The 23120-nt window shown below is 35.5% G+C and overlaps 1 protein-coding gene across 3 annotated transcripts in view; it reads right to left on the bottom strand.

Moving 5' to 3' along the window:
- OVA1 (methionyl-tRNA synthetase / methionine-tRNA ligase / MetRS (cpMetRS)) overlaps positions 1-23120 on the bottom strand; it is a 263112-nt gene that overhangs the window by 32873 nt on the left and 207119 nt on the right. For all 3 annotated transcript variants that reach the window (XR_016358062.1, XM_089807421.1, XM_089807422.1), the window contains exons 8-9: positions 17366-17546; positions 16994-17115 (exon numbers count right to left, since the gene is read on the bottom strand). Coding sequence is in view for 2 of the 3 variants with exons in the window: in XM_089807421.1 (XP_089663547.1) it covers positions 16994-17115; positions 17366-17546 (303 nt within the window). In the remaining variant the exon portion in view is untranslated. The remainder of the gene's footprint in view (positions 1-16993; positions 17116-17365; positions 17547-23120) is intronic.

Below are 23120 nucleotides of genomic sequence, written 5' to 3'. Positions count from 1 at the left end.
GATTAAACCCCCTAACTTCTCTGGTACTCATTCTGGAGAGGAAGCCGAAGCATGGCTGACAGAGATGGAACAATACTTCGAGATCCAGGACTTTTTCAGAGACCTCAAAGGCAGTTTGGGATATATACCAATTCATAGGGGAAACATCAACTTTATGGGGAAACACCAAGGTGGAACTGAACATTAGATCAACTGACATTACATGGGAAAAGTTTGTAGACATTTAGAACACGGTGGCTGCCTCAAACTTTCTATGACCAAAAACTCATGGAATTTTAGAATTTGAAACAGGGGGAATTGTCAGTTCATAGATACTGGGAGAAATTTACCAGGTTGCTTAAGTACGTACCACCCTACCAACAAGATACCAACCTAAAAGTAAGAAAGTTTATCATGGGACTGAATAACAGGATAGGGGGAGCCGTAGATGTCCTTGCACCATGAACCATGGAAGAAGCCTTGGAAAAAGTTGTTCGACAAGAGCATAAGGTTAAAAAGGATGATTCTATTCGAGACAATAAGAGAAAAACCAATTGGAATTCAGAAGGTGCTGAATCTGGACCACCAGGGAAACAATTTAGGGACTTTAAAAACAACAAACCTGAAAACAACAGCAGCGGAATTGGAGATAATCAAGGAAATTTTCATGTAAGTAAAAGCGACAGGAATAATGAGAGAAGAGGACTACCAGGGGGTTGTTTTATTTGCAAAGGGAACCACTATAGGAGACAATGCCTTAACCTCAATCAGCAACAACGCCCATCCCTGCCGCAACAACATGTAGTTTTTCAACAGAGAATTCACGCAGCCTTGGATAACAGATAGGCAAAACAGTAGATAAGACCCATCGAAACATCGGGTAAGATTTACAGCAACCCCGTGACTATTGTTATTGATACTAGAGCAACAGAATGTTTTATTTCACCTAAACTATTAAGTAAATTTCCAAAAAGCTCTGGTTTTATGGCAAAACCGTGGACAGTCGAATATGCAAACTAGACAAGGGCCAAGGTAGAGCAATGCCTGTTTGAAGCCCAAGTTGAATTTTCAAACTTCACCACAGAACTGAATTTATATGTAGCACCGTTAGGATCTTATGACATTATCATTGGAATAAATTGGCTTAGCGAACACAAGGATAAGGTAGATTGCCTTGCCAAAACGGTCAATTGTGTGGATGATCGAGGTAGATCCACAAGTATTTCAGGGATCAAACATGAAATTAGAGCCCAGCAGATTTCAGCAATGCAACTTAAGGGGTATGGAAGAAAAGGCTGTGAAATATTCGCCGTAAGAGTTGAAGATACAAGGGAAACCACATACAGGGATGATTATATTTATAAGATGGGGAAATTAAGCAAAAACTAAAGGAATAATTTGAAGAAAAATATCCCTATCTGAAGAACTATCAAGATGTATTCCCTGAGGAACTTCCTGGATTACCCCCTTCCCGGAGATTTGATTTTACCATAGACTTATTACTAGGAGTAGAGCCTATATCTAGAGCCCCATATAGGACGACCACCACAGAACTTATGGAATTGCAAATTCAACTACAGGATATGTTGGATAAGAAAATGATTCGACCCAATGTCTCACCATGGGGAGCCCCTGTGTTATTCGTAAGAAAGAAGGATGGAACCATGAGGTTATGTATAGACTATCGGATGCTTAATAAGGTCACGATCAAAAATCGATACCCATTACCCAGAATAGATGATCTATTTGACCAAATGAAGGGTGCGACCGTGTTCTCAAAAATTGATCTAAGATCAGGATATCATCAGTTGCGAATTAAGGATGAGGACATACACAAAACTGCCTTCACGACTAGATATGGACATTATGAGTTTACAATGCTACTTTTTAGAGTAACTAATGCCCCTGCAGCCTTCATGAACTTAATGAATAGTATATTTCACGATTGCCTGGATAAATTTGTGTTGGTATTTATAGATGATATTCTTATATATTCTACGAATGAAGAACATCAAAGACATTTAGAGATAGTATTACAAAGACTTAGAGAACATAAATTATATGGGAAATTATCTAAGTTGCCAATTCGGGTTCGGGGTTCGGTTCGTGGATTCGAGCAATTTTTTATTTCCCCATTTGGGTTCGTGGGTGGGTTCATGAGTATATATATATATATATATAAACACACGCACAAGAGAAACATGCATAGTTGCAAAACAAAGTCATTTCACAATATGAACAATTGTTGCTTGATCATTGATCAATGCCAAATGCCAAAGGGTTTCGGGTCCCTTCAAAACCTGTTTTTACCTGAATCTAAAAGCATTAAATACTCGTTCATTACTCTATCTTCATGATTGTAAAGAATATTATACATTGAATTACTAAATTGCAAAACATAGACTAGTTCATCAAATAATACATTGAATTACTAAATTGCTAAAGAAAGACTAGTTCATCAAGTAATAAGGATTGAAACATGATGATAGATGACAAGGTTTTAGTAGTTTATCAATAATCATAGTATCAAATGCCCTTCAAGGGTCAAATGGATCATCACAAAATGAGGGATCAATGGCTTCATCCCCAACTGCAACTATATCTAGATCTTCATCATTGGAACCCAAACTGGTTCCACTAGTCCCATATGCTGCTATATCATCGTCCCTCCTCCTTGACATAAGGGATTAGATGAGTGAAATATTTTTTATTAAGTTCCTTTGAGAGTTGCATAAGAAAACAATTAAAAAAACACTCTTTAATGTTGTTTTAGCCTTGGGTTCGCTGTGGGTTCATCTGGGTTCGCTTCAGCAAGGACCCGGACGAATCCACAGTCAAAACTAAGGACCCTGCCCGGACCTGAACCGAACCCAGGGACGAATCCGGACCCGTACGGACCCAAACCCAAATCCGGGCAGCAGGGGACGAATCCAGCAACTAAGGAAATTATCAAAGTGTGCCTTTTACGAGAAAGAAATTCAGTACCTAGGGCATATAATTTCAGCACAAGGCATAGCAGTAAACCCATCTAAGATTAAAGCAATTAAGGAATGGCCCATACCTTGAAACGTATCTGAGGTCAGGAGTTTCATGGGATTAGCTGAATTTTATAGGAAATTTGTCAGAAACTTCTCAAGAATAGCGTATCCAATCACATCACTTCAAAGGAAGGGAAAGAAATTTGTTTGGACAGAAAAATGTCAGTCAACTTTTGAGTTTCTGAAAGAAAAACTGACAACTGCACCTATTTTAAGGGTACCCGATCCGCAAAAACCATTTGTGGTAATCACTGATGCTTTAGGTGAAGGATTAAGGGGTGTGTTAATGCAAGAAGGACAAGTCATTGCCTATGAGTCTAGGAAATTGAAGAATTATGAACAAAATTATGCACCACACGATTTGGAATTAGCAGCTGTAGTTCACGCTTTACAAATGTGGAGACATTATTTAATTGGAAAACCCTTTGAGCTCTGATCTTATCATCAAAGCCTAAAATATATTTTCACTCAGCAAAATCTGAATGCTAGACAAAGGAGATGGTTAGAGTTCTTCGCAGATTATGAATTTGACATAAGCTACATTAAGGGAAAAGAAAATAAGGTGGCTCATGCCTTAAGTCAGAGAAGACATATTTCAGCAATGATTAAGGTAAAATTTCAATTAAGGGACCAAATTTTACAACATTTGGAGCATGAGGATTTTTATGCAGAAATCAGTATGGCACTTATTAGAGACCCACAGAACCCCAAGTATTCAGATTTTAACTTAGAGGAAGATGGATTGTTGAGATATCGCCACAAGATTTATGTACCCAATCATCCTGAGTTACGAAGATTAATTCTAGGGGAGTATCATTCAACTCCATATTCAGGACACCTAGGAGCAACGAAAATGTTATCTGATATAAAACCTTTATACTTTTGGAAGGGAATGAAAAGAGAGATAATTGAGTTTGTAGCAAGTTGTTTAGAGTGTCAAAGAGTGAAAGTGGAACATTGATACCCAGCAGGACTGTTGTACCCAAATGAGGTACCTGAATGCAAATGGCAAGTAATATCCATGGACTTTGTATAGGGGTTGCCTATGACCAGGAATCGACATAACACTATTTTGGTCGTGGTTGATAGATTGACTAAGGTTGCACATTTTATTCCAGAGAATTTATCCAATGGAGCACTTGAGATAGCCCATAAGTTCATAAAAGAAATTTTCAGATTACACGAGGTTCCAAAGAACATTACTTCAGATCGAGATACAAGAATAACTTTCAGATTTTGGTAGACACTATTTTCAGCCTTGGGCACTAAATTGAATATAAGTTCAGCTTATCATCTTGAAACAGATAGTCAGACAGAGCGAGTGAATCGGGTATTAGAGGATCTTCTAAGGGTTTATTGCATGGATCGGCAGTATCAATGGGAAACATACTTACCTTTGGTTGAATTTGCATATAATAACTCATACCATTCTTCGATTAAAATGACACCATTTGAAGCTTTGTATGGCCGTAAGTGCAGAACCCCAGTAAGCTAGAATCAATTGGAGGACACGGTCATTGTTGGGCTGGAAATGCTTCAAGAGATGGAAGAACAAGTACTTCAGATCCACCAGAGGTTGAAGGAAGCTAATGATAGGCAAAAAAGTTATGCTGATGCGAAAAGAACACCCAGAGAATTTACAGTAGGGGACAAGGTGTTACTAAGAGTTAAGCCTCAGAAGAGTACTATTAAGTTTGGCAAGAATGCTAAATTGGTTCCCAGATATGCAGGACCTTTCGAAGTTTTGGAGGTTGTTAATCCGGTGGCCTACAAGATTACTTTACCTCTAGCCCTTGCCAAGATGCATAACGTCTTCCATGTGTCTTGCATAAGTTTGTTAGTCACCATGAGCACATGATTGATTGGAAACTGTTGCAGATGTGAGAGCTAGGGGTGGTAGAGGTAAAACTGCTCAGAATACTCAAGGTACGTAAACTACGCTTACAAAATCGAGAGGTAACTTTGTGCAAGGTCCAGTGGGACCAATATACAGAGGATAATGCTACATGGGAAGACTATCATGATATTCTTCAGAAATATCCCTATCTATTTTCAGAAATTGGAAACTGAATATTTCATTTCTTTTATTTTAAATCTTAAAAACAGTTTGATATTATTTCATCGTGGACAATGAAAAACCTAAGGTGGTGGGTATGTTACATCCCAATTTTGCCCTAAAATTTTTAAAGCTAAATAGAGCCATTGAACCAAAATAAGTTTTCATATTCAAGTGAAATTAGTTCAAAATAGTCGTTGTTTTATCATGTTAGTTATAGCCATTGTTTTATAATTGAAGCAGTTATCTTTAGCCATTGCATCGATCTAATTAACATATGAAATTGAGTCAGTTAAATCTAGTCGTTGTGTTCATGTGAAATGAAGACAGTTAAATTTAGCCATTTATCATATGACATTGAGTCAATTAAATCTAGCCGTTGTGTTCATGTGAAATGAAGACAGTTAAATTTAGCCGTAGTACATTTATGATGAATGAGTTAGTATTTATAATGAAATTTCCTAATGATTTTATCTAACAAATTATGAATCATGAATTGATGTTTTGGCGAGAATGTTGTTTTAAAGGTTGTAGGATGAAGACCGGAGAGAGAGGGGAAGCATTACGAAACGAGGTCATCGGAATGGGATGGTCATAAGATTCAGTCATCAAGAATGACAGGTTTGACCTAAAAATCACCCTGGCTAGGTTATCAGGACTTGACAATAAATTTCATGGTGGAACCGCATGAGCTAAAAATTAAAAACAATATAAATAATAAAATAAACAAAGTTATTACCTTTATTAAATTTATCAATTAATAATATCACTTAATATTACTTTTACCCTCTCGATTAAGATCATAAATAAATAAATACAAAGTGGCACCATTACATTAGAAATTATTAATCCAATAATGCCACCTTGCAAATACATATTTATAAACTTAACCAAGATAATAAAATAATATAAAATGATATTATTAAATAAACTTATCATCTTTCCTTTTTCTTTTCATTTTCCCTCCTTTTCGTTCTTTCATATTGATCGAATTAAAGAATTTGAATAGTCTTGTAACGGAAGGAAGCCGTAAGGTCTTTCCAAAGTTATATATCGGCCTTGTCGTGTTTCGATATACACACAGAGATATCTAGGTTTTCTTTATTACCTTTACTCTGCTACGAAGCCATAGCATCAGAACTCATACGCTTTTGCAATTAGAACTCATACGTCTCTGCAATCAGAACTCATACGTCTGTGTATTCAGAGTTTACCCATCTTGCAACCAGAGTATTACATCCTTGCATCCATAAACAACTGTTCCCATGGAATCTAAAGGAGGCGTTGAGCCCAGTAATAGTAATTCATCCACAGGGCAGTAAGCCACGTAAGGAGATGTTGTCTTTTCTATCTTATTTATTTCCTTTCTTTCTTGAAACTTGTTAAGACTAAGTCGGTTTTTCTTAAGTTTTTATCCATGATTTCTAGCCAATATGAAAATAAGTTGTCTTCCTCATGTCATGAAACACAAGTAATCATCATAAGTTTGTCTACGTCCACATAATTCTGCAAGGATGAATATAGTTGGATATTAATGTTGTTTCAGTATCAAATCAGTCGAATGTCAGGATAGGATAGAATAAATCCAAAATTGTCAGTCCTTTGAATAAATCCCTGAAGCTTTTTTTCATTTGTAACTTTAATTTTTATACATTTGGAAAATATGTCATAGCATCTGATAAGAGTAGTGAGAGCACCAAGGATATCACCCAGCTAATGCCAAAATGAGGTGATGAAGGTGCGAATAAAGATAAATGTTCAGGCACTAGAGAGTCACTGGTTTGATGGCCCGAATTATGGTGATGAGGTGTAGATGAACCTGTTAAAAAAGAAAAATAAGAATGAAATCAGTATTCCATATTACATAAATAAAATCAAATACATTTAGCTCATGCAAATTCCATTTTTCAAATTAGTTGTCAAGTTGAGTGGTGGAGATCGGGTTATAAACCCACATTTCAAAATCCTTGGCCAGGGTGGTAATTAGGCAGACTTGCCCCAACAAATTGATCGCGTTGTTGTCCTGATGCTTCAGTTATTCTTCCGAATAGCTGTTGGGACCTCAACCCACCTGAATACTCCGATGGCTGGATCAATGAATGTCCCATGCCCGACCTCGGGGTAGGGAGGGCCGTTCTATTAATTTAGAACCTATGGGGATAAGTAAAAAGGTCCATGGTTGGGAGGTTAAGCCTATGATAATGCTTCTCCTCTCACCAAAGTCAGAGCTTGGACAACCAATATAGAAAGTCACTCAACTAAAAATTGTATGTTTTATTTAACTTTGAAGTTAGTATTTTCTTTTCTAGCTGAAAGTTTCTTTTACTGAAAAATTAGATGTTATCTTAAAAATCCAGCTAGTTGTTCATGAGCATTTAACTACATTTTCATTTCTGTAATCTATGATTAGTTTAGATTTATTTCCAGCTGATTATATCAAATATTATTTAATGACAAACTTGTTCGAATAGAATGGTAATGTAGATTAATTTCAGTTTTTAACCGTTTTTGAATTTTATGTCATGTGATTATAAATCAGTTAGTTTAATAATGAGATTAGTTAGTAAAAAATCCAGCTATTACAAACACACCCCCTAAGCGCAACTTAGGGGAATGCACTTAAACTCACAATGCAAGATGGGTCCTAGCTACTAGGCCATTTTAGTTACCCATGTACAATATGCAATGCAATACATGAAATGTAATATTTCATAAAGTGGAGAAAGAGAGAAAACCTCATGGGAAAAACCCTCCCCCAAAAAGAGAGATGAAAACAAGATGCATGGATGGATGGAGTATTCAAGACCCCCCAAAAACTGTATACATCATGTATATACAAAGAATGATCTCCCCATAGGAAGGAAATAAGGAGACATGATATCCCCCCCATAATGAAGAAGCTCTAATGTAGATGAAGAGTACTCGCAAGAAAAATATAATTCAATGCCTACAAGAAACATGTCTCTCCTTAGGAAGAGATAAATACATCAAATGATGAAGAAGCCACTCCATGTAAAAAGTAAGGAGGAACAAGGTCTCCATGTATGGATCTCTGAAGACTAAATAGGTCTCTCCAAGCTCAAAGATTCTATCACACCATCAAGCTGACCTATGTTGTGAAAAACCAACAGAACATGAAGAGTTGGAAAATCCAATCTCCAAAGAAGGTGAAGAAGTATCTCGAAGAGAAACCCCCCTCAGATGTATTAATCAAATCTGTATTATGAGACTCGTCTGAAAGAGCATCCAAGAATTCATCCCACCCTGCAAGATCTGAAGCATAAAGATCATCTTGTTGAATAGTAGAACTCATGTCTGAATAAGAAAGAGGTGGAGGAGTATGAAGTTCAACACTTGTCTCAAGAACAAAATGATTCAAGTGTCCAATGTTCTCCTCAAATTAATTATTCACCCTTGATAAAGGGTTAGGTACATCATGAATATCATCATCGTTATCAACAAAATGTGCAAAAGAATACAAGCGTGATGTATGATCAACAACTCCCATAGCTATGACATCTCTAGTCTCCATGTCCCTAATATAGACATAATCAAGAGTGAACTCAACAATTTTACCTTGTGCCCCATGAGTAATTTGGTAAATGGAAAGGATATTAGTGGTCAAGGATGGTACACAGTGAACATCATTAAATGTACCCTATCCCATAGGAATAGAACCTTTCCCACAAACCTTCATGTATGTATTATTACCCACCAATATAGATGGAGAATTACAAGGCTCAATAGAAGAAAACATATCCATAGAAGATATCATATGATGTGATGCACCTGAATCAAGAAGCCATTTACTTTGCTTAGGATGTGTGGAAGCAATGAGTGCTTGTCCTTTGCCTCTAGATGATGATGTAGATGTAGCAGCTGCCTGATATTGAGGAGGCACCACTGATGAGGGCAACTAGATATTGTTCTTTTGAAGAATGTAAGTAAGCTCATCAATCTTCTTATGGAAACATTTATGCTCATCATGTCCTAACTTTTTGCAATAAGCACATTTATCTCTCTTTCTTCTAGATGTTTCCTCTCTTGAAGAGGACTTGGATTCAATATTATGTTGTAAAGGACAGTCATCACCTTTGTCATGTTTCTTAGGATCCTTGTGTTGTTTGTTTCCCTTTCTTTCGGAAGTCTTTGGAGAGAAGTCATTTGCAACCAACGCTTGATACTTGGAAGGCTTCAATTGACCCATGTGTGCTAACTTTGCTTCTTCCTTTGTGAGCTAAGCTGCAAATTCATCAAGAGAAGGCATTTTGTATGCACTACCAAGAGCATACATAGTAACATAGAATGTGGAAACAAAAATTGGATATTCAAGACCTAGCTTGAAAAGAATAGATAATATCAATTGTTCATCATCTTTAGTAATACCACAATTAGAAAGGTCCAATCTATTGGAATTGAACTTAGAGAAAAAATCTTGAATATTGTCAAAATCACATGGACTTAGACCTATAAACTCATTCTCCAATTTGAATTTTCTTATTCTATTACGTTTACCAAAAATTCCTTCCAATGTAGTCTAGGCATCATGAGGATGTGTGCAAGATGCAATATGATATAACAAATCATTAGAGATGGTAGATCTAAGAGAGCCAAGTGCTTTGTCCCTTCTATCAAACCATTTCCTTCTTTCTGCAACACCTGTAGCTAGTTCTAGAGCCTGTCCAAGAATCATTCTAAGCAATCCAATACTCATCAACTAATTAGAAACTGTTTGTTTCCATTCATGATAGTTATATAGAGTGAGTAATTGAACTTTTGAAAAATCCATAATGAAATCAAATTATGACTGAAATCAATTTATAACTCCTTCAAATTACAAACTCAATTAAGAAAACTAAAATCCAAGTATTCACCAAGTGCAAATATAGCCAAAAAAGACCTATTTCCGAAAGTGATATGCCCACTCCAAATCACTAAAATCTGATTACAAATCTGGAAAGTAGAGGAAAAATCATGTACTTTCAAAAAATATTGCACTTGAAAATGTTACCAAATGTGCCCAAATAGAGCCTTGAAAGTTGCAGAAAATGGGATTTGCGATTTTCTAGATTTGGCCTTAGATGTCTGATTTAAATCAAACAAAATTTGATTTAGGGGTTTTGGGACCTCTCTATATGATGCCAACCTCTAATTTGCACCACAAGCTCCAATTTTCATCTGTAATAGAAAGTCACAAAATAGGACTCTTGAAATCTCCTCCAAATTGTGATGTCCAAATTACCAAATGCTGCACAACGAGTCAAGCCAAGATTGCACTTCTTGAGAAGAAGTCTTCACACCATGAGAGCTCTGATACCATGTTAGAGTTTTAGGTGACTCTACAACACTCCCAAGATCAAATGAAAGACCAAGATAACTTCCACAAGAGAATGGAAAGACAACTGTATGAAGATGCAAGAATGCTATTATTGATAATGAACTTGATTGACATCCAATGGATTGATTTTAAATGTACATAATAGGCCTCCTTACATAGGAGAGGTAAGGAGTATATTGATTATCAAAAATTTAATTATTACGAATTATATATTATGGATTAGGAGTATATTGACAGAGATTATATATTATAATGAATTAATAATTATAAGTATAATATATATTATACTTATAATTATTAATACAATATATAAATATAACACAACTAATTTGAGGACCATAAATATATCTCTAATAACATTAGTTATATTGAAATGTCATCTGACATAAGCAATATATATTAACACTCCCTCTTAACTAGGGAGGATGATAATGAAAAGATTCATAACAATATATTACCTCGATGTAATTTTCCAAGAAACAATGTGAAGGAAATAGAAGATATTCATCATAGTCTATCATGATCTATCTCAAATATCATAAGATATTTATTACAGAAATCCATGGTTTGTATAGGGAACTTAATCCACCGTGCAAGATATTTTCTATTGTAATCTGCATGAACATCATGAGATGTCCATCACAGTAGAAGCCCATGGTCTATTTAAGGAACTTAATCCACTATGCAAAATATCTTCTATTGTGATCTGCATCACAATAGAAGGCCATGGTCTATTTAAAGAAATTAATCCACCATGCAATTTATCATCTATTGTGATCTTCTTCAGACATCATAAAAGTGTCTTATCACAAATAAATGATCATGGTTTGTTTAAGGAACCTAATCCCCCATGCAATATATAACCTATCATAATAGAAATTAAGTTATTGTCAGATCGTCACCTTTCAATAACTTCTACAAATACAAGTCATAATCATTTGGAAGTCGTCACTTCCTCATAATGTACACAAGGCCCATGTGATATAAAAAATAATTCATTAGTACAATAATCAAATATCTTGAGACTCTTCTCAAAAATCACAACATATTAAGTTTTACCTTGATAGTGTTCCACTTTCAAAGGCTTGATCAATGATTTTGAACTCCCTCTTAATCCACTATTACATTAATTTTAAGGATATTTCATTAGAGTGGAAAATTCTCCGAGTCCAATTTTGGATTACTGACTTCAGTGAGGAAGCTTGAGGTTTAAGTTTGTCAAGACATATTGTTGCAGTGTGCCCATAGTTCAGGACATATTGTTGAAGTGCGCCCATAGTTGTCGCATATGTAACAATTTACTTTGGAGTAGTCTCTTTGTCTCTTGTGTGAATGTTTACTATTAGAGTACTTGCCCTTTTTCCTTTTTAAGGTAGTGGTGAGAATCTGAATATCACCTCCAATAGAAGTATTATCTTGAGACATTAACATGTACTCCTCTTGGATGCAACCAGCCTTGTCAAGCAAGTTTAGGAAGCTTGGATCAACCACATACTATCTAAAAGTTTTCCATGATGGTGGCAGTCCCTTTAGAGCAATCATGGCTAATTCTTTCTCATCATAGATTTGACTAATCGTAGAAAGTCGGTTCCTTAGTTCTATTATCCTCATGAAATATGAAGCAACGGATTCTCCTTTGTTCATTTTAATGTTGGAGAGATTGTCTTTTAGAGTTAGAAGTCTGGTGATATTGTTTATCTCAAACATTTTTTGAAGTGTTTTAAACATTTCATGTGTTGTGTCTAATTCAGAAATAATAGGAAGTAGATGATCCTTTACTCCATCCACCATCCATTTTGTGGCTCTAGGGTTATCCTTCTCCCATCTATTCAATTTATCGCTTGCCTTCGATGGTTGGTCAGATTTTTGAATAAATTGCTTTAGGTCATTCTCTTTTAGGATTATCTTCATTCGTAATTTCCACCCTACATAATTTAAATCACCGTTGAGTCTATCCTCTACCTTCATACCATTTACCATTTTGATAGATTAAAAAATTCAGGATATTTGAGAGCACTCGATAAATAAATCTGATCAAGATCATCTCTTAACTAGGCTCTAATACCATGTTGAAATTTTGATCAGATTTATAGAATATTTAATGTTCAAAAATGTCTATTATAATTTGAAATTCTTTATGATATATATAGATAAATTGTTCTAAGGTTTAAATCCCTCTTATGTAATAACACTAGATATTTTTTGTGAGTTTCAAATGAGAGATCAGACTCATATTATACATGACATATATAAAAAGGGTGTGACCTTACATGTACCCCTTTATCCCTAAGCAACATGAAACATAATGCATGAGTTTGATAAACAATGCACCATTTTGGTGATTGCAAAGAATAACCAAAGTTGAGAATTCCATGTCAACCCGATCACATGTGGGTACTTCGAAACATGTTTCACTATGTGACTCTCCACATCAAAGTCACATTGAAGCAAGGTGGAAAATAAGGTTTTAATTAGTGTTACCAGGATAGGACTTGGTTAGGCCTAGATTGGGCTTGGACTCGGTCTCGGTAGTTAGACTCGGCAAATTAAAAAACTCATGAAATTCAAAGATTTTTAAGGATTTTAAGTTTTTTTTCATACATCATTTAGCCAATTAACATCAAATACACAATAATTGAGATAAATAGAAGCTACTTTACACACATATACAACTTTTCATAGATCACGTAAGTATAAATTCAAATTTTTGAAAGAGATTACTTAAATTTAAGCTGAATAACATAATAGAAATCTGAAATATAGTGTAATTGTCAAATGTCTACAATATCCATAGAATATGCAATCCGTGGAATCAAAAGTTCAAAAAAAATATCAAAAGAAAGGGTCATAGTAACCTATGTCTTCCTACGAGTACGCCTAAGATAAGTCATGGAAGACTCCTAAGCCATCCTCTCTCCTCGTGGCTAAGGTTGAACCTCAGTGATATGTTAATCATGATCATCCTCATCCTCATACTCATCCTCATAATCCTCATCATCAGAGTCAAATTAGGGTCCTACATTGGGTGTCCTCATGCTCTAGCTTCCTCTATTGCCATCGCTACTGTCGGATCCCAAAACCTTAATACTCTTCCCTCAACTCTTCTTTCTCTATTCATTGTGTTTGCAAGCGATAGAACGACCTTTTTAGGTCTTACTCATGCTTAAGATACCAAAAAAAAAAAAAAAAAAGAAACATTAAAATTTTATTTTTTTGTCATTTCTAGAAGCTACCCATTAGCTAAGTCAGGCTAACGGGACTCGGCGAGTCAGCCAAGACTCGGCCAAGTCTGAAGCAAGAGGCCATTGGCCTCGTTTTTCCTAGCTCGCCTCAGGACTTGTTGAGTCCTGTAACACTGGCTTTAATGCCCGTGAATTAAACAAGACATGAGAACAATTACCATATAACCTGATCAAGATGACCAACGAATAGGACCCACTATGGAATTAAGGGAGATTATGGATTATAATGAACCCATTCTCAAACAAGTGAGATAGTATTTAGTACTATTTGGTCCATTAACCAATGCATGAATTAGCTTGTCGAACTAGGTGGTGGGTCCATACTAATTAAGATAGGTAAGGAGTATATTGATAGAGATATATATATTGAAATGAAATAATAGTTATAAGTATAATATATATTATATATAAATTAATACAATATATAAATATAACACAACTAATTTGAGAATCATAAATATATCTCTAATAACATCAATTATATTGAAATGTCATGTGACATAAGCTATATACATTAACAAAGATAACTTTACGAATATGGTGTTACAAAGGAGGGGCTTGTATAAATCCAAGCCAATCAATCATACCCCAATATAGGGTAGGGGTCAACAATCCATAAACCTTTGGGATACGAACTTCGACTAGTAAACTTTGAGGGAATCCATAGCTGGTGTCTAACCAACTTAAGTAGCATATGTACCATCCATCTATAAACCACATAATAATATGATTGGGTAATTGGAATTATTATTATGGACATAATATTAACACTTATATACATTAAAATTGACTAATTAAGTATCAATTATGACCAAGGGACATTAAAGTTTTTCTAGGTGAATTATACAGTGTTGTTAGGCTCAAGGTCCTAGAAATCAGAATTAAAAAGAGCATTTTAATATTTTTAAAGCTTCGAGGGACTAATAAAATTGAAGAATATAATATTATGTTGTTTTCTCATGTTCTTGCGCATTCTATCAATTTCAACTTCCAAGAACAAATGTGAGTTCCTTTTGTTTCACCTAAGGATGAAAACCCTCAGGCAGTATGGTTTCATGAATGAAAAAGTCTCCTAGCCTTTTAGATAAATTCTGCATAGGGATTGTCACTGTGCTTTAATTGTTGAAGATTTTCTATTTCCAATTGTTCATTTCAGTTTGAAGATTCCAGATTTTGGTATGAAAATTTCAGATATTTCTGTAGTGAGTTATTATGGTAACATTACAGAATATTTATCAGCCATTTCCACGGCTTTTAACAACCCTATGCAGGTCATACAATTTGTGGACATATTACAGGTTATAATTCTCATATCAAGCTGTACCTTCCTAGTTGTTGGTTGTACAGTTTCAAACTTTTATGCTGGTCATGCCAGTTAGGAATCAAACTCGAAAAGTAATGCACTTTTGTATCTCATCATATTAGTTGCTGCCATGAAGCTAAATATACACTTCTAGGAAGCTAGGCTAACTTTATGTAGGCTGTGCAAGTGATATTTGGTACTATTTGTTGTTGATTTTCCTCTAGAATATTAGGCTGCCACTTTCCCAAGGAAACACTGTACATGAATGAGGACCACACATAAACATGAAAGGAAAGGCAAATTACCAAACAATTCCTTGAGAGCAATTCGTGCCTGGTGTAGCAATCAGAGTTATAGCATAGAATGGTTGTACTTGTATATAGCAAGCCCTACAATCTCAAACAAGTTGTATTTTTCATCACAAGCTATACACTCCATAAATGGATGCATAGTTCAGCTAGCAAGAATTATTTTTAGATTACAATTTGGTTTTTGCAACTTATTATTCAAACATTGATTACAATCTTGAGGTTTTAGATCACTATGCATAGGCAGTACTTTACTTTTATTTTTCAAAGCATTGTTTGTCAATTTATTAAAATTTATTGAATAATTATTTGGTGTGCAAATGCTTTCAAGAATCAAATATTGTAATAAATGGACAGTTTACTGCCAATGGTTTCCATCCACTACCTCCGAGCTGAAGGGTTTCTGTCCTCAAACTGACTGAAAGCTGACCAAACAACTCTCCAAGTAAGAAAATGTAATCAAATCAATAAACCAAGCATGCTGAAATGAGCCCCTCTTCCTTCTTTTAAAGCGAAACAAGTGACTTCATATTGCCCTCTTTGTTTCTTTTTTTCCTTTTAAAAATAATACTTTTTCCCTCTAAGGAAATAAAGTGCCCATAACAATAAAGTGACATTTAATAATGTGAACTTAATTTATAAAGTCGCAATATTAATTAATCAACTAAATCTTCACGCATTGAAATCTCTGATCAGATGGACTTGGATATGCATGTGCAATAGCTCGCCAGAGAGGTCTCGACAAGACACTCCTAGTCCAACCCTAAAATGCCAAGAATACTGACCCTGTTGACTTACTAAAAATTATTAGTGTTATGAAACCCCACTGAAACAACCTCAATTGGCCGGCAACTGAAACTGCCTAAGCCAAAAACTTAACTGATCCCAAAGAATACTCAGTTAGCCCTCGGGACCAAGGCAAAACGGGCTAACAACGCAACGAAATTCACGGACCTAGATAAGGGGACATGACACAAAAATATCCCATCGTTTAGTAATTTCAGTAACTATTAATTTATATTTTAGTATTTTTTATTTCTATTTAGTATACAAGAAGTCCATTGCTATTGCAATATCCCGGAATTTATCTTGTCATCTAGATTAATGTGGTTAATGTTTTGTTTCCTATTCAAGTTCCTTATTGTGATAATAGCTACAAAGACCCACATTGCTAAAGAGAACACATTCCATTAATGTGTATTTCCTATCTATATGAAAAACTAGTAGCTTGGGTATATGAATTCCACTTTAACTTTGTACCATAAATGGATTGCACAGATGAGCATCACATTTTCTTTGTGTTCTCTAGTGTTCTATATTGCAAATGGATCATCAAGAACCGATCCCATTGAACATGGGATTCTCTTCATTCAAATGGTGTTTTCTCATAATATAAAGAAGTGTCTTCACGGATTGAGGAAAAGCCCCAACAACAACATATGAGTTCAAACTTAAGATAATCTATGCGATCCAGCTATCATACCAACATTTACAAGATAGAAGCAGAAAAACACAAGACACAGACAAGTAATGTTGATGATAATACATGAATTGTGTTCTATAAAGGAATCTTCTTGATTTGAAAAGATTTCGTAACATTTCCAGGCCAAATCCATAAATGCATAGGATAACAGAAAGTCAACCTTTCCCTATTAAAAAGCTAGTTTATGTCCCATACAGATATTATAATATCAGAAATTGATTAAGTTAAATTAAAGATGAACCTTACCAATTTGGTGACAAGTTCTTTGAATGTGTTATCCAGATCCTCTATAGCAGAGGTAGCATCAAATGCTAAGGTGGACTGGCAATTCTTTTTCAATAAGCCAAGTGTGCGGTTAAGTAAATTTCCTGCAACATAGAGAATGTGTATACCTAAAGTGGTTATGTCCCATCCTCCTGCATAACTAACCTGATTAAGAACATAGAAAAAACAAAAAATGTGCACACTTATACAAATACCAAAACATTACAATAAGCAAAGATCATCTGTGACAGCTAATCTAGTATTTAGTATTTTTATTTAGTTCCTCATAGTAAATAAGGAATTAAATGAACATTGACCATGACTATCTATTTTGAATTTAGGAAAAACACTTACCAATTATGTTGGCAAGATGGGCATTCACAATACTGATAAATCGTTCCTCCGAATAGTCCCCATCACTACCAAATTCAACCTCTCTCAGGAAGAAATATCTGACAGCATCAGATCCAAACCTTCCCACAAGATCCCTTGGCTCAAGCACATTACCCATGGATTTTCCCATCTTCAAACCATCCTAAAAAATAATGAAAGGTGCAACGACTATATTTAATATCTTTTAAGCCAAAAAGGGGTCAATATGTGTTGTGAGATATAATACCCCATTAAAGAATTTCCGTGCTTAAAATTTAGAGTATTTGAATGAAGCACAATGACATGTGAAGAAAAATACGGAAACATTTATTGATATGTGAAACCAACAAGCAAGAAGCTTGATGTTTGCAGCTGTTGCTGAGTGTCCAGCAGAAGATGTCAAAGATAACAGGAGGAGATGTACTAATGGGATATTTACAGCAGGAATATGTCATTGTATTTTATTAAAAAGTGAGATCATCATGGCCCAATTAAATACACCCCACAGATGGTGTTTTCTAAAAATTATAGATTCTCACAATTCCTGATGTAAATCCCATTTAAGTTTACCGCTAAAATAGATGACAACTTTATAAGAAAACAGAAAATCAAAAGAAAAAAAAAAAGTATGGCATAGAAACATTAACAAAGCAGATTGAAACAAAAGGGTATTAAATAAGAAAGCACTAAGGGAATAAGGAAACACATCGTAGGAGGAAGATGTAAAAATGCAAGGAGGAACAGACTAAGTTGCAATCCGTAAATGCTTAGATTTTCACTGGAGTCACTAAACCCACTCACAATAATGTATTTCATTGAAAGGGATTGCTCAAAAGATGAAATCCAATCCAATAATGGCCAACTGCATTTTGAAAATGTGATATAATTAGGTTCTCTCTATCATGCCTCTGGATTCTTGGATTAATGTGAATACTGTCCAATGGAAACAATTCCCAACCAATACTTCAAGTCTGGGCCAAAACTAATCATAAGTGTTGATTACACATTCAACCAACCTTAAGGTACCAAGCCAAGATCAATAAGATGTTTGAACTTCGAAAGCTTCCAGATTAATAAAGGCAAAATGAATGTGACAGGAACATTAAAGCATTTGGATAAAGTAGTATTAAGGAATTGAATGAATAGGTCAAAACTAAAGCCCTATAACATATGAATTTTGTTTACTAACAGAGATTTCCTGTATTTCAATTACATACTTTGAGTATCGTGCCTGTGCCTATGCCTATATATAAGCTTATTGACGAATCATTTTTTTACATTGGACACAAAAGTAATTAGTGCTACAGGACATGGGTATTTTCATATTTTATAAGGTTTGCTGTGCCTATTTCAAAGTGCATGCCATTACACTGCTACTTGTGAAATTTTATAATACCTTAATGTTCATTTGATATGTTATTTATTGATGGATGAAAAGAAGATTCTGAAGGCCTTGATAAGACTTTAACATGTCGTACTTAATATCAAATGAAAGAACATAACGCCTAAGAGAAACAAGGCACTTTCAAAAAGGTAAATTTTGTAAAACATTCTGAAAATAGACCTCACACAAAACTAACACTGAGTACATTGTAATGACCATCCCTGGATAAGATATTGCTAATTCTGTTTTTTTCCTTTTTTTCTGATCTCTTTAGTTGTTTTGGTGGTTTTCTGACATTTTATGACTCTTGGGGGGTTTTGATGGATCATGATAAATGGAAAAATGCTAGAAAAGAAAACAACAAAGTACAATGCAACTGAAAGGAAATTTGTCAGATTTCATATCTATAAAAAACCAGTGTTACCGGGAGACAGGGAGGTCTCCGGTGCTGGGACTGATACCAGCGTACTTGAAGACGGCAATTTTTTTTATATCATTTAATAATTCCCAAGAAATACCAGAGACTCCACTATGACTGATGCTGTCCCAGAAAACTGACATTTTGACTGGTCTGTTGTGTTTTAAATCCTAAACGCCAAGCAATACTGGACATAAGGCTTGCCTGGAACGTGTACGGCTAAACCTGGGTGTTTGCAATGTATGGTGTCTAAACTTCCAGATCTACAAATTCTATGTTGTCTAAACTTCCAGATCTGAAAATCCCCCACTGATATTTTTCTTTTCCAATTCAGACCTTAGAGTTTCCTTCCAAGATATTGCTTCTCACTCAAGCTGCTAATAGTGGTCTGCTCAAAGGGTACCCTTAGATGGTCTCTCACACATCCAAGTATTCAATCTTCTGAGAGTTTTCACTCTCAGAGGATTTATACAGCTGATAAACTCCTGCTGCTCAACCTCAAAAATGCCAAGTAGAAAAAGAGTTCTTGATGCTCAAAATGGCTGCCAAACTCTTTGTTTATCCATTTCTCTTTCCCTCCAAAAGAGTTTGTACATCTCTGGGGTACATGGATCTTATAAAAATTCATTTTCTCTTAGTCATTGGCCCATGGGGATTTTATTCTCATAAAAAATAATGTCCACCTTCTTATTAATAACTTATGACTTTATTCACCTACGAAAGGGTGCCATAGAGCCACTTTACTTTCATTTTAAAATAATATAAAGAAACTTAATTTAATCAATTTGATATTTATTTATTTATTAATCTAAACTATAGGCAATAATTTAATTATTCCCAATTTATTCATAAACCTCTCATCCGGTCTCCAAACTGAAATCTGCCTGACCAATAGTCCAAGGATGATGTCTGAATGCTGCAGGCTGACAGTCTCCCTAAAATGGAGAACCACCCTAAAAATTAGGAATTGCAACCAAAATCACCAAACCAATTCTGAAGATCCCCTGATGCGCTCCAATCAACTCCTAGTCAATCCCTTAAAAGTACGGATCCCTCTTAAAATCTAGGAAATTGTCTCAAACCTTCCAACATGGCTTATATAGCTCCTGCACCTCCACAAACCCCTATATAGATTCTCTATCCACTCTGCCGACCTAGAGTAACTTGTATAATACATTTGAACTACTTAAGGAGGGAAAATTACAGTCCATCCTCCTCAAGATTTCTTTTCCTCAACAACCTCAACCTTGAGTGCTGCAAAATCTGCTCTCTCCCACATTGCATCCTCTACTAGAAGATCCTTTCACTTCACTAGATATTCCCTAATAACTCTCCCTAGTCTCCTCTCTTGGGTATCAACAATAGCCTCAAGGACCAAAATTATTTACCCCTCCTCATCACGGGTTGGCAACATTATAGAAGGTATCATATATGCCCAATCGCCTCCTTGAGGAAAGACACATGGAAGATAATATGTACTCGTCTGTCAATTGGTAACTCCAACTCGTAACCCACTCCACCAATATGCCTAATGACCCTAAATGGTCCATAATAATGTGGCTTAAGTTTCTTGGCTTCACTCTTGCTGAGAGTGGACTTACTATAGAGTTGTAGCATTAGATATACCACATCCCCCAACTCAAAGGAATGCTCAACCATGTGTTGATTGACATACTGATTTTGTTGATCTTGAGCTTTCTAGATATTATCCTTTAAGGCCCTTGTGATATCCTGGATCTCTTGTAAGAAGTTCACAACACTATGCACACTATTTTTGCCAAAAAGAAATCTAAAAAGTTGGGCACATCATACCTGTATTATGCTATGAAAGGTGACATTGGGGTGGACACGTAGTAGGAAGTGTTATAGTAATACACGCACAAATATAGCAACCAGACACATGCCTTTTGCTTCTCGGATATGTAATTCCAAAGGTATCCCTGCTCCCATTTTTTAACTCTTTGTTTTACCATTTGTCTAGGGGTAGTAGTTAGTGCTTGGGGTGAGCTCAGTTCTATTGAGCCTAAACAATTGCCAAAAATGACTTATGAATTTGTTGTGCCTATCACTAACTATGCTCCTCGACAACCCATGAAGCTTAACTACCTCCCTAAAGAACAAATTTGCCACCCGTACTATTGTATATGTAGTGGCAATTAGAAGGTGTACAAATTTAGTAAGTCTATCCATCACAACATAGATGCAATATTTGCTTGAGCTATGGGCATGCCCATGATAAAGTCAATCAAGATACACTCCCACTTCCTAGTCAGAATGGGTAGTGATTGCAATAAACCTATAAGAAATGTGTGTTCTTGTTTAATCTAGTGAGAGGTAAGACACTCATCTACACATCTAAGGATCTCCAACTAAAGCCCATTCCAAGTGAATCTCTTTCAAATCTATTGATATGTCTTAAAGTGCCTTGGATGTACACCTATAGGTGCATCATGAAAGGCATGCAGTATCTATTACTTCATCTTTGACCCCAATACTAAGAAGATCCACCCCTTGTAGATGACAACATTTACAAATGTATATCAATCATCTTGTATTGTCCCATCAATGATACCACCAATCCATGTGTCAACATACTAGGCAAAAATCAAACCTTCCCAATCATCTGCAATCTCCCCACTAGAACACAAGTAGGGTCTCCTTGATAAGGTATCAATAGCAACATTTATTTTTCCTTTCATATAATCAATATCAAAATCATATGCTTGGAGCTTATGATCCATTTCTATCGACGATCATAGAGGTCCTACCAAGTGAGGAGATGTTTCAAATTGTTTTGATATGTTCTTACCACAAATGTGCTGCCCATAAGAAATTGCTTGAAGCTAGCCAACACATGCATGACAACCAACATTTCCTTATTGTAAATGTTGTAACTCGGCTTTGGCCCCCTCAAATTTTTATTCTTGAATATTATCGGGTGCTTGTCCTGCATTAACACTTCATCAAGTCCCTCACTTGAGTCATTAGATTGTAACTCAAAGGCCTAATAGAATCATGTAGTACATGAGCTAGGCATGAGCTCACCTACTACTTAAATTGATCAAAACACAGTTGTGTTTGCTCAGTCCAAATGAAAGCCCCTTTTTGTCAAATTTGTCAAATTTGATAGAGATGTTGCCCACTATGGAAATCCCTTCATAAAGCTTCTATAGAAACTAACCCAAAAAATTCCTTAAGCTTGTTCAGATTCTTGGTTGGGGACCAATTAACAATAGCCCAAATTTTCTCTAGCTCAACCTTGACTCCCTCTAAATTGATAATTTGCCCCAAATAGAGAAACTTTGTCATCCCAAACTTGCACTTGGACTCCTTGGCATACACAGACTCCCTCTCATTAATAACTTGCACTTCCTCTAGGTGTCTCTAAGTGCTCCCCCCAAGTCTGACTGAATACCAAAATGTTATCGAAGATCAAATACAACCTCTATAACTGATGCTGAAACACCCTATTTATACAAGGCTGAAATGTGTCTGGTGTATTGGCTAGGTCAAATGGCATAACCAAGAACTTAAAATGCTTTCTTCTCCACATCATTTGAATTTGAACAAGTCAATCTTGGAGAAGTAAGCGGCCCAGTGCAACTCATAAATCAACTCATCTTTATTGAGTATAGGATACTTGTTCTTAATTGTCATCTTATCCAGAGGATGATAGTCAATACACGTGAAGCAACGCATCTTTCTTAACCAATGTAATATCCCCGCTATTAAATAAAAATGAAATAACATCTGTATTTAGGGTCCCAATTGATTTATGTGTATCTTGGGCCCATCTTTTGTTTTTGGTCATTAGTATTTGATGAGGTATTTATGACCAACACGTATGATGTATGTGACTTTGATTTGTTATTTTTATTGAGAATTCCTAATTTGGAGTTCTACTCTGAGCGTCATTTTAGGAGTGAAAGATCTTC

The sequence above is a fragment of the Cupressus sempervirens genome, chromosome 10 (genome assembly GCF_028749045.1).
Source record: "Cupressus sempervirens isolate cs-2001-9-10 chromosome 10, ASM2874904v1, whole genome shotgun sequence".
Taxonomy (NCBI): domain Eukaryota; kingdom Viridiplantae; phylum Streptophyta; class Pinopsida; order Cupressales; family Cupressaceae; genus Cupressus; species Cupressus sempervirens.
Note: the sequence above shows the minus strand (reverse complement) of the source record. Positions and strands in the feature narration are given on the sequence as shown.